Source organism: the organism of the source record quoted next, unplaced genomic scaffold (assembly GCF_019419815.1).
Source record: "Pyrus x bretschneideri cultivar Hongxiangsu unplaced genomic scaffold, Pyrus_bretschneideri_v1 Contig16, whole genome shotgun sequence".
Taxonomy (NCBI): Eukaryota; Viridiplantae; Streptophyta; class Magnoliopsida; order Rosales; family Rosaceae; genus Pyrus; species Pyrus x bretschneideri.
Genome location: NW_025999457.1, coordinates 2,664,109 through 2,677,609, shown reverse-complemented (window position 1 = coordinate 2,677,609; position 13,501 = coordinate 2,664,109). Strand labels below are relative to the sequence as shown.

At 33.9% G+C, this 13,501-nt stretch overlaps 1 protein-coding gene across 2 annotated transcripts; it reads right to left on the bottom strand.

Annotated features, from left to right (window-relative positions):
* Positions 1–5,830: 5,830 nt before the first annotated feature.
* On the bottom strand, positions 5,831–9,029 carry LOC125475725 (MDIS1-interacting receptor like kinase 2-like). 2 transcript variants are annotated; one of them, XM_048580911.1, is made up of 3 exons: positions 8,713–9,029; positions 6,433–8,036; positions 5,831–6,338 (listed from the first exon to the last, which is right to left on the bottom strand). In XM_048580911.1, the coding sequence occupies exons 1-3, from the start codon at positions 8,790–8,792 to the stop codon at positions 5,989–5,991; spliced, it is 2,034 nt and encodes a 677-aa protein (XP_048436868.1). In that variant the 5' UTR covers positions 8,793–9,029; the 3' UTR covers positions 5,831–5,988. The 2 variants fall into 2 exon arrangements, with proteins under 2 accessions (XP_048436868.1, XP_048436867.1); XM_048580910.1 differs by having other exon boundaries at positions 6,433–9,029.
* Between the last annotated feature and the right edge of the window lie 4,472 nt (positions 9,030–13,501).

Here is a 13,501-nt window from a genome sequence, read left to right as displayed (position 1 = left end):
TAGCACATCTGTATTTAAGGAATACAAAATCGTTTCCTCTTACACTCTTTACAGCGAACTACCCAGTCCTTGTTGTTCCTCTGACATTGATGGCACATCAACGCACCTCCTCAACATACTTTTAAAATCCCAAAACATTACATTATAAATCATCAGTGATAACAAATAACAAAAACAAAAACAAAAAAAAAAAAAAAAAAAACAAAAAAAAAAGCCAGCGTACTGATTGGAATAGCTCTAATTACAAAAAATCCTCCAACAATATTAGCAATTAGTGATGAAGTAAAACATAGAAAAAACGAAAAAACCCTAAACAACGAGAGAACTTATGGAGAATAAATAGGGTTGGAATCTGCGGAAAAATGATGAAATAACACCAAGAAAATTCGTAGAAAGAAACCCTAGGAAACTGACATACCAGAATCAAGAGGCACAAAAAATACCAGAATCGAGATATATATAGTCTGAAACCGAGATTCCAACCTGAGAGAGAGAGAGAGACAATCCAAATCAAACTCACTGAGAGAAAGAGACAGTGAGAGGGCTGAGAGCTTGAGAGATCGTGAGAGTATCGCAAAAGAGCCAAATGCAACTACAAGACCACTCAATTCATACCAAATTTATAAAGAGAGATCAGTGAATAATCTTTTGCGTCCTAGAAAAAAAGAACGATGTGAAGAGAAGGATTGAGGGGATAACCAAATATAACTGCAAGCGACTGGGAACTTGAACGACAGTTTCTTCGCTTCGTGGGTTTTTAATTAAGTTTTCTTTCCAATAAAAAATATATTAATTTTTATTATATGTTAGTTGTTTTACAATTATATCATCATTGGGATTCTCTTATAGCCATAAAACTAGAAGTATATTGGGACTCTAATGCGGCGCAGCACCCATTAATGGGTTAATAAATTTAAATAAAATTATACATATCAGTTTTTATGTTGTAATTGTGGTAAAAATTTGATATCTTAAATTTTACATATATAGATCTATTTTTATTTTACATAGTTCTTGAATCGTAATTATCACTTTTGGTCAAGTCGCAATGAAGACAAACCAAAATTGGGTGTTCTGGCTAGTCACGAAAGCAATGGAGGTCTCCTTGCCTCCCTCCCACGTTTTGTAGATTTTATTTATCATTATTTGTAACATTCATGTCATTTATTGATTGAAATTCTCTGCATCACTTTTAATTAGGATTATTGGATATTATCGGATTTAAAGGTTAAACAGAAGTGTAGTATTTCAAATATAGTAATAAATTATGAAAGAATTATTTTGGTGCAATCAATAATCAATATAGTAATAAATAATAAGTAATATAATGATTCTAAATATATTTTAAAAAAAAAACATAAAAACATCCACCACGGGCCGATGGCGTGGTGAATTTTCAAAAGGCGTTGTGGTCATTTGAAGTAACCACTACGAGCATATCGTGTGGTGGTTTTGATATTCCATCACGGGATTAAAAACCGTTGTAGATTATTCACTTTTAACAACAGGCTGGAATCTAACCGTGATGGATTAATGTTATCTACCACGAGCTACACTTGACCGTGGTAATTGAATAGTTTCTACCACGAGTTGTTGATGCCCACGATGGAATTGACATGGTAAATATGCTGTTATGTACTAGTGCTGGCACGAGGAATTTAATCGACATGGTTGGATTTCTGAACTTCATTATATTTCCGTGTATTTTTCTCATATGGAATGTGTCTATTTGAGAATCAAAACAAGTCATTTTCTGAATTTTCAGGGCATAAAAATTCAAGCTCGGGCGGTACCCCATTTCAAGGCAAATGAGACCATCTGACTATGGTAACCCAATGACTTTCTTTGTTGCTTTTCCTTAATGGGTTATCGATTCCTTGCTTTTTTTTACTAAGTTTTTGGCTATGTGTATTTTGTATTTCTGAGCTTCAAGGCACAGTTGCCCAGTACATATACTTGTTTTCGTAATTTAATATTCAGCACCGCTTGCCAATTTATTGCATGAAAATTTTGAATATCAATGTCAAACTAAATTATACTAGAAGTGGTTGTAAACGCTAGAAGCCTTCGGGTAAATCAGTCTTTAATTGTCTGTCCACATAATTGATTTTCTATAATCACAGATCTAATTTCTTTGATTTTGCATGAAATGGACAATAGCCATAATTCATAGTCTCAGCGGTTTGGAAAACATATGGTAAACCAATGGATAATATGTTTACCTAATTATCTATTTGTGTGTAGAGTTTTTTTTTTTTTTTTTTTTTTTTTTTTTGGGGGGGGGGGGGGGGGAGGGGGAGCTGGGAAATATTGTTATCTTTTCTGGTCTACAAAGGGAATTAAAATGCAATGTCAAAAAGAATTTGAGTTTTAGTTTACTGGAAATGTAATGGAATGTGTGTTTATATTTATATGAGTTTGGTAGTTATTACATCTTATTAGCTATGTTCTTTCTTAGAAGCTTTGATCAGAGCATTGCTATGTGACAATTGTGATTGATCTTGATTGGGAACATTTTGGCATGGGTTGAGAGGTATCTTTCATGTTATGATTCTTTGTGTCCTTCAAATGAAAATCTTGAAACAATGTGTCGTACTGATTTTTTTAAACAAACTTAACTTTAATAGTTTGCCTACACCTAATTTGCAAGGCCGGTCCAAACATTTTGGAGGCCCTGGGCAAAAATAAAAAAGGGCCTATAACCAACAATGCACACAATAACATTTATGTTTTCATGTGATTTTTTTCTCCATTTCGATTAGGTATTTGAAGGTTTTTAAATAATTTGAATAAGTATTTTTCTTTGTGGGACAATAAGTTCGTCATGCATAAAAAAAATTAAAAAAAAGTTACACCATAATACTTGGTCAATTGGACATAAAGAAAAGAACATTGTCATATGGTAAAAGGAACTAGTCTCTCTGTTAGTTCATGTGATCATCCTTACCCGCCTCTAAAATAAGGTATAAATAAATTATATTCTTCATCCTTAATATTATTTCGAAAGATTATTTTATGTGTGAGTAACTTTTTCTTTCTCTTCCTTCACACAAAAAGAAAAAGCAAACCAACAGTCCAAGCAGGCAAAACACATAGCAGTGAAACATAAACAAGCCACATAATAGATGTGTATCCACATTGTTCTCTTCTTTTCTACTTCTTATTTTTCTTCTGCATCTTCATCTTCTTCCTCTGCCTCTGTTAGTTGTGGTGTTTAAGTTCTGAATCACTTAGGAGTAATCTATCGGGAGAAATCCTAAACTCAATCGAGCAATACTTGAGTCTAAAATGTCTAAGCACAAGACTTTGACAATGCAATTTTCTGAGTAAAAGCCTTGAAGATTTGGTAGAGAAGTTCCAATTTTTGTAGCTGCCTAAAAGTGATCTTATTTTCTGAATAATCTCCGTGCTTGCCAAATTGAATTGGTCAAGACATACATACATTATTTTGTTGAAGGTTAAAGTTGAATTGGAATGACTATCAAAAACATGCGTTGTTAGTTAACCTTCTTAATGAATTAACTAAATTTTGGTAGTTATAATCAAAGGTAAAAGAAATTAACAATCAAACAAAAATTAGTAAAAAATTGGAAAGAAAAAGGCGTAGGGACTAGCTCGAACACGAGACCTCGTTATTACTGGCAACAAAGGAACCAGCACGTCAAGTTAACCCTCTTGATGAACCAACCAAATTCTAGTTATCATAATCAGATAAATGAAATTAACAATCTAACAAAAATTAGTAAATAAATTGAAAATAAAAGACGCCGATAATAGTTCGACCACGGGACCTCATTTTTACTAGAAAATAACACCACTAGCACCTCTAGTTAATCCTTGATTAATTAACCGAACTTTTTAATTTATACGCTTATAGAATCATATATGAATACAATACTATCATTGTTTGGGTTAATATTTGAACTATTGGGTTGCAAGTATGAGAAGGCCCAAAGGTGTCAACTAAAAGGGGACTTGCCGGAAGCCCAGCACCAGGTCCATAGACAAATTGGCACCTCCCCATTAATGCATAGACCACATACCTATGATTTAAATATCAAGTGATGGAGACTAACTCACATCAGCCAAAAAGCACTTTTCAATAGCAATACAAGTAAAAAGATGATGACTCACTACCCCTCCAAGTACTTTTGGGCAAGAGCAAAGTCACTGCAGTTGGGCTAATTTGTCTATAAAAGGAGGAAGAGGCCCCAGAGACAAGGACACTTAACCAATTAAACAAACAAACATACAAACTTTGCTCTCAAGCCAGATTTGCATCCAAAAGCTGAAATCAACCCAGATTCAATCTCTTTTGTAGTGACAAGCTATCTCTTGTCAAGTTTAAAGCTCTGCTATCTTCCTTTGTGGCGTAGTATCGATTCCCTTGTGTAAACTCGTTTTCCATCCATCCTTTTTTACCATATAACCCTTGTAAACTTAAAGAGAAATGATCGCAAGAGGTTCAACCTTACCCGACAAGGTGAAATCTTGCTCAAAGCTCTTTGTTTGTTTTCTAAGTTAATAGATCTATTACTTAATGTATTCTCCAGCATGTATCCAAATCATATCCATCAATTTTCTTGCTTTAAGAATCTCATTTGCACTTGGATTTGGTTAGTTTAATGGATATGCTTTCATTTAAAACCAATCTGGAACCAAGTAAATGACTTAAGGGGCTCTAAACTTCCTTCATTCGAACGTATAAGACTATGAACTAAAGCCCTTGGTCACAAGGCAAGAAAAAGAACTTAATGTGGACTTAACCCATCCACGACAATCCTTTTGATAACAAGAAGTCCGAGTAACTTGGGGCGCAAGTAATCGACTGAAAACACTCTTGTTCTACATCTACTTTCCAAAGTGCCAATTCCTTGAGGAGTTGTGCTGAGTGCCGAGAAGCCCTCTCCAGAGAAATCTTCTCCCGAACAATAATAATTTTTGTACCCCATTTTTGGAGCCCTGGACAGTCACCCAGCTGGCACTGGATCAAGACCGGCCCTGATAATTTGGTTTTAAAAATTGGAATGTCAATTATATCAATCTTTAGATTCATTTAATGGAACTAAATTAATTGTTATTCCAATATTCAGTAAGATTATTGAACACACATCTTCTGCAAAATCATTAAAACTTACATAGATTCTAACTTAAATTATGTCTTTCTCACAAACATACTTGATCAGAATTCCGGTTGTACTTTTTATACTGCACAAACATTTTTCTTTTGAAAGCATGAACTATTTGTTGTGATAGGAAGGAAGGTAGGTACAAAGTGATCAAATTGCTAAAAAAAATGTCCTCTCCAACTGATTGAACACCATATTCCTTTCCACCAATAAAGCGCGAAGTAACCATACTTCATCATTATTTTTTATACAATATAAATCTGTTGATGTCAAAATTCATTGCGAGTATTCTAGTAATTAATTTTTTTTTTTCCTTGCCTAGGTTGTTTTCTTGGCAATGAGAGTACTGCTGGGAAATTTTTGGTGTTCCAGTGAACTTTTGTCATAGTTTATTAATGTAAAAGAAACAATATTTCTTAATATTTTTGTTATATAAATAGCCCCAACGTTTCATAATCTTTTGTATATCTCCATCTAATCTTTTTTTGCATGTAGATAGAAAAAATCTATGATCTTCTGTATGTAGACTGTATAATCTTTTGTACGTAAAAATCTTCATAACGTTTTCAATATAAATAGTATTAAATGACATAATTTTTATTATATTTTTCAACATAATCTTTAATACAATTTTTAGTCCTGCAGCAATACCCATACACCAATTTCTAGTAAATACTAAATAGGATATTTTGGTCTAACCATTTAAGTGGTAATACATGTGGGACTTGCTGTTAAGCGAGTCCAGCTAGCACTCCTCTCTTATTCTCAATTTAACTACAAATATAACAGAGTACATATATGATATATTTAAACAAGACGATCTGAATTTCGTGCCAACTCAAACAATATCAAACACAATTTAAATCTTAACGAGTTGTTCAAGTGTGACGTCTGGTCCTCCAGTGGAAGCTGCAGTTTGGAATGATAACGACTGAGAAACCATGTGCATTGTTGGCCTCGATTGCGGTCGCGAATCCCTGCATGTGATTGCTACCCTTGCAATGGTTGTCAGTTCATTTTGAACTTCAAGTGTAGGAGGTGGAAGCCGTTGGTCCAATACGTCCTTCAGCAATTTGTTTTCACATGCAGATGGAGACGAAAATGACGAGATTAAATCACCTATTCTTTTTCCCACGATCACTTCCAATGCCAGCACTCCGAAGCTATAAACGTCACATTTCTCAGTTACCTTCCTTGTGTAGGCCAACTCTGCATAAAAATTAAGAGAGAGCAAGCCATTAGTATATGTTTAAATTTAGATTATCAAATTTCTACATTTTATATTTTAACTATTTTACTTTACCTGGTGCTACATATCCATATGTGCCTGCAAGGGAGCTCCAATTCGATGAGTCTGGATTCAAAAGCTTAGCAGTGCCGAAGTCTGAAACACAAGGCTCGTAGTTATAATCCAGCAAAATGTTGTTGCTTGATAAGTCTCTGTGTACAATTGGTGGCACGCAATCATGATGCAGGTAAGACAGTGCATGAGCTACGCCTTTTACAATTCTCACCCTCCTACTCCAATCCAATTCTTTTGCTTCGTCTTCTTTGCTCAAGATTGAAGTCAGACTACCCTTTTCTAGGTATTCATAGACCAGAAAAGAGTGGTGCGAATTCGAACAAAAACCACAAAGTTTCACAATGTTTCGATGTCGTATATTGATTAGTGCACTTATTTCATTGTGGAACTCCTTTTGCGATGTCTCCTCACCGTCAGGTTTTTGATGGAGTTTCTTCACTGCAACTGTGCTGCCTGATGGTAGCTTTGCCTTGTAGACACTTCCAGATCCTCCCTTCCCGATGCAAAATATGGAGTCAAAACCATTGGTTGCTCTTATGATCTCCCAATACAATTTTTTTCCATCAAAATGAGAGATTGAAAAAATTTCATCCTGGATATCACTCTTTTCTGTTCCCGGCTCTTTCTTTCTTCTTGTTTTGATGAAGACAATTGCAAGGAAAGCAAGTAAAACTGCTCCCAAGATAGGGAAAACGATTGCAAACACGATTTTTCTTTTGTTTTTTCTTTTTGAGACGTGCTTATTGCAGGATTCTAGACCTCCAACATTTCCACACAATCCTTCGTTCCCTTCAAAGCTGTGAGCATCTTGAAAAGCTTGGTTGTTGGGGATGGGACCTTGCAAGCGATTGTAGGATACGTCTATGTACAACAAGCCTCGCATTCCATCAAACGTTGCTGGAATGAGACCGGAAAGATTATTGTGGGAAAGATTCAGCCACTCCAAGCTTTGCATATTGCTAATTTCTGATGGAATCTTTCCGTCAAGTGAGTTACGACTTAAATCTAACTGTGACAGGTGAAATAACTTCCCTAACTGAAACGGAATTTCTTGACTGAAATTGTTGTTGCTCAAATTCAAGTAGTTTAAATGGACCAATTTGCCAAAAATGCCCGGAATTGAGCCATTCAACTTGTTAGTGGACAAGTCAAGATATTCGAGTTGAGTGAATGGTCCAAATTCTGAGGGTAGAGAACCCAAAAGTTGATTGCCATTCAACTTTAGATTCACCAAAGTAGTCAACCTCCCCAAATCCTTGGGAACCACCCCAACCAGATGATTCGAAGAAAAATCGAGTTCTTGAATTTTAGTTGCATTAGCAATCTCAGATGGTATGCTACCAGTAAGGTTGTTCCCCGCAAAACGTAGGGTTTTTAAGTTTGGACACTGTCCCCAGATGTCTGAGATTTCCCCATATAAATTGTTGTTGCTTAGGTCAACAAACTGAAGATTCGGATAGACACCGAAGTCTTCAGATATGTTGCTTTTGAGTTGGTTCCCTTCAAGACGGACTCTGACTAAGCTCTTGCAACCTTTCAAGCTTTTCGGGATTGGACCTGTAAATTCGTTGTTTTCTGCAGTAAACCTTTGTAGCAGTCCACCACTACAAATATCTCGAGGCAAATAACCAGAAAATCGGTTAGCAGCCAGATGTACATCCTCAACAAATTTCAAGTTTCCAATCTCTTCGGGAATAGTGCCCGAAAGTTTATTACCGTAGACAGAGAGATAAACAAGGTTTGTCAAATTGCAAAAAGAAGTTGGGATAGAACCAGAAAGGGTATTGTTGTACAACATCATGATGGTTAGATATTTCAAGTTTCCGAAACTCGGAGGGATTGGACCTGATAAATAGTTATCATACAGGTGAACTTCAACCAATTTCGAAAGGTTTCATATTTCGGGAGGAATAGAACCAGAAAATTGGTTTCCGAAGAGAAATAAAAAAGTCAATTGACTCAAATTACCCACAGAAGCTGGAATTGAACCCTCTAAATTGTTTAAGTTTAGAGCTAGCTCAGAGACAAATTTAAGTTGGCCTATTTCTCGAGGAATTGAGCCGTTGAACTTATTTGCATTTAGGTGAAGGACCTGAAGATTTGGTAAAAGGCCGATTTTAGGTGGGATTTTTCCAGACATTTGATTGTAGGATACATCAAAATAGATGAGTTTGGTGAGGGAACTGATCTCAGGTGGGATTTGATCAAAAAGTTCATTTAAGCTTAGATCAACATATGCAAGATTGGGCAAGGACGTGAATGGAAATTCAAGTAGAGTACCTTGTATACCAGAGTTGGTGAGGTTTAATCTGTTGACGCTTCCAGCTGAGTTGCATGAAACTCCAATCCAAGTATTGCATGGGGCTTCATTTGCATTCATCCATGAGCTCAGGTTGTTTTGGGTTTGGTTTTGAAAGCTAGCTTTCCATTTGAGAAGTGCTTCTGCTTCAGTGGAATTGGCAGAAGCAAAAGCACCTTTTTGTGATGAAGCTAGCTGAAGATACAAGATAAGGCAAGCCAGAAAGCATAGTTTTTCACAATAAGTTGAAACTCTAGTCATGGTTTCTGTGTAAAGCTTTTTCTTAAGCAATTCAGGGCTTTATTTATAGTGAGATGTATTACTAATTTGCATATCCTCTATTTGTTTTTCTTATCTTTGAATTTTCATCCAAATGGTTAATTAAAAATTACAACCCGATGATGTTTTTAAGTTTTTATTATTAAAGCTAAAGAAAACGGGAGAAACCTTGAACTTTCTGGGGATTTTTTAAGGGTTTTTTTTTTAGTAAAAATATTTCAAATTTTAAGATAAAAGATTACAACCACGTAAATTGAAAAGTATGTCTAATTTTAGTTTACTATTCTAACATTTCTTGATTCTCAATATTTAATGCAATAAGTTTTTTTTTTTTTTTTTTTTTCATTCCAGAGTGGTACATGAAATCGTAATTACATACATTTGTTAAGATTATTGTTAAATCAGCAATCAATTAGTGACGTGCCGCTTACGTGAAGAATTACTAAGAACCACGTGTCAATATGGTCTACGTGTATATTAAAAACTAAAAACATTAAAATTAAGAAAATTTAAAAATTTAAAAAAATAAAATAAAATTAAAAAAAATTAAAAAAAATCTGGCCTCTCCTCATCCCAATGGCCATTTTCCTTCTCCCCCTCTCTTTCTTCCTATCCACCATCCTCTACCTAGCCTTCCTTGATTTCCATACCATCTCTTTCCCAGTAACTCTCACAATTCCCATTATCCCTGGCATGACTGCTTTTACAATCCTTCTTTTTCTCCTCATCTCCTCGCTCTGTGCAGTCGGGTTTATCACCCACAACGCATATTACAGATTCCATGATTGGCCCGTGGCAATTAACTTGGCGACCAAGTCGGACCTGGCTCCCTTCTTTCCTGGTACTAAGCCTGTCAATTTCTGACATGACTCATTATCCCAACACCACACGGTACGAAATTCACAAGTTTTTGATTCGACATGATAACGAATCGGATCGTTATCAGATAAGTTGACAATCACCTGTTAAGATAACGGATTGGTCTAGGTATACACGTGGGTAACCCATTACACGATAAAAAAAATATTAATTTACTAATTTTATACTACTAAAAAGAAATACTATAATTAACAATAGTAGGATTTAATCCCCAACTGAACTGAAAACTAAAATATAAATAAATAAATAAATAAATATATATATATATATATATATATTAAATTTAGAAAATTGATGATCGTTGGACCAGCTAAGATTTAATCTCGGGTGTCCAATGTTTTTCTCAGCCCTAAATCAAACTCTTTCTCATTCACAAAGGCTTGAATCGAAGCAGCTGCTCTCTCTCTCGAACTTAACTCTTGAATCTCAGTCTCGAACTTCAACTCCAGCCAGTCATGAGTCCACGACCACCCTTTCTAGTCTCGTACATCATGCGGTCAGTTTTTATTAGGTATTATTTATATTTAATTTTAAAATTTAAATTTAAAATGATTTCTGACCGCACGATGTACGATGAACGGACACGATCACAGAATTATCTGGATCCCCAGAAAAAAAGGATCCGGCGAGGATCCTTTTCCGTTTAGAAGTTGTGGTTCATTGACAACAACTTTAAGAAGCAGTCAAGAGCGTGCTTCTAAAAGCTTATTTTTAACTTTTAAGTGTGCTTCTAAATGCAAGGGAGATGAAAATTTTGAATTAAATTTTATAAATCAAATAATGTGGTTATTGATTATTAAATTTTTAATTAAGTACTGATTAACGTGTTTATCTTTAGGGAAAATTAGAATTCCCTTGTCTATATCATTTAGATTAAATATCTTTATCTTTTTAAAATTTGATTAAAGTTCTTTGACCAATAGTCACCTCTATTTTTTTAAAATTAAAATAATTTTTGAATTTATTCTTTTATTTGCATGATGGACTTTTCCTTATTTAGTGGAGATATTAGTAATTAAACTATATTTTCTCTTCTTTCAAATATGTTTTTTCGATCACAGTTTTTTTTTGTTACACAAACATTTAATATTGTTTCTTTTTCAAATAGTTGGTGATCAACATAAAAGCTCTGTGTAATTTTAAATTTTTTTTTTGAGATTATATATATATATATATTGCTGTTTTTTTAAGTATAGTCGTTGATGAATTATTAGGTACAATACGTTACGTATATATTATCTGCGAGTACATTTGAATTTACAAAAATCATTAATTGGTATGTTTATTTGCAATTTTGGTACGTTTGATTTGATACATATTGTTAATATTGGTACATTATTTTTATTTGGGTACGTTTTATTTTGTACACATTGTCACATTGTGTATTGGTATGTTTATATTATTCTCAATCCTATTTTCTCTTAACATACTAAGAGAAAAACTTATTTCGGTACGTTTGATTTTGGGGGATTTAAAAATATTTTAAACTATTTTGGAAAGAAAATATTTTAAATCGTAGATAATTATTGCTAAATTGTAGCATTATTGTGAAAAGAAATTGAATCTAACCATTTTTTTTTTTTTTACAATTATATGTAATGGAGGAGAGTGTAATAAAAAAGCTAGATTATAGGAAATTTGTTACAATATATTGTGCATATAGCACCAAAATTATGACAAAAAAAAGTTTAATCAAATTACTAAAAGGCATGGATGTTTCATCTAGATAATTCAAAATTGAGGAGCCTATATCAAAAGATCCATATTTTTTATTGGTGGCACATCGTTTGGTTTGAAAACTTGGTTTAAAATTTTGGTCTATCTAGCATTATCCTTTGATGTAATAAATTTTTCTAAATGCTATGAACACTCTCATTTTTCTTTCAAAGTAAATGACAGTCTTTGTTCTTAAGACTCACATACACCTCAAAATGAAAGAACGTTGTGATTTCATTATAAAATTAATCAAAAATATGGTGAGAAGTTCAATTATTAATAAGCACATGTTCTTTCTTTCATTGATGTGAGATTCATATTCTCAACATGCCTCTTGGGATTCACACTTTCAACATGTTCCCTTAGAGATTTTTCAAGTCTAACACGATTTTGGATTCATAGCCTCAACAGTTTGCTCACGTATGACAGATTTTTAAGCTTAACATGTGAACACACAAAACGGATGACATAAAGTACGTATGACTGTTGAGCATCATGTATAGAATAATCTGCTATGATCGCATGCTTACTCGTTAAAGTTGGAGAAAAGATTCTTTCAAAAATACAATTAACAATAAGCACTAACAATGGGAGGCAAGACGGTCTGAAACTATGGACTCATGGACATCCCTCACTTTCACATGTATCCTATTTAGGGTTGCTAATTGTTTTCGATTCTGCATATAAAATTTTTGAATTAGAATCCGAACGAAAATTCTAAATTCGAATATTTTCAAAATTTGGAATAAAAATTAAAATGCACTTAGAAATTCCAATAATTCTGATCCGTTGGAAAATCATGCCTAATCCCACTCTTGTCAAATAACTTTAAAAATTAAAACAGTTAGTATAGCATACTCACAGCTGATATACTGCAAATCCAATATCTTGGGTTTAAAATTTTTTTGCCCTTTTTGAATACAAACATAATTCCAACAGAAAGAGAGATAGGAAGAGCGAAAGAAGAGAGAGACCTAGTAATGAATCGATTATCAAAGTCCTGAAGAGCTCGTATATTTTTTATGAGCAGATCACCACCTTCAAGAAATACATGAAATTATAAGTAGAACACACACACACAAAAAAAAAAAATGAAGCTCAAAAGGAAAAGTGTCACATCCCGGCCCTGACCCCCATCACATCCCGGGCTCGACTCCACCGTAGCACGATATTGTCCGCTTTGGGCCCTAACCACTCCCTTACGGTTTTGTTTCTGGGAACTTACCCGAGAACTTCTTAGTGGGTCACCCATCATGGGATTGCTCTCGCGCGTTACTCGCTTAACTTCGGAGTTCCGATAGAACCCGAAGCCAATGAGCTCCCAAAAGGCCTCGTGCTAGATAGAGATAGGAATATACATACATATAAAGCTTACAGGATCCACTACCTTGGACGATATGGAATGTTACAGAAAGCCTTACTTAACATTGAAGTTATTGAAAATACTAACAACTGCAGAAGCAAAAGACTAAAACAATCTAAGTTTAAAAAAAATAAATTAAAAAAAAAAAAAAACACTGGATTCTGAATTCATAAATATGATATTTACTCAATATCAACATTATTAAAATCAAAAGCAACAATTTTAAAATCAAAATGATTCATTCATCTTAGACTAAATCCTCCCATGGTTTTAGATTTACTTGCTCAAGACATTTTTTGCATTATTTATGCCCTAGAAGCATTGACGAGAAGTTAAATGACTAGACATTTTTCACTCATTACATTACATGCACCATATAGATGTAGACACAACCAAACAAAAATTTTAAGAGAAATGTTAAATGACTATTTCAAAGGAAAACTCTTTATTATATTATTTTTTACATAATATTTATAATATTAAGACGAGAATTATGCTAAAAATATAAGATGATCAAGAATTCATAAAGAGTC

Coding starts and splice junctions, on each gene's coding strand:
- LOC125475725 (XM_048580910.1), bottom strand. CDS start 8,233: ATGATGTTGTACAACAATACCCTTTCTGGTTCTATCCCAACTTCTTTT. Junction 6,339..6,432: donor ATATGGATATGTAGCACCAG/GTAAAGTAAAAT, acceptor ATTTTTATGCAG/AGTTGGCCTACACAAGGAAG.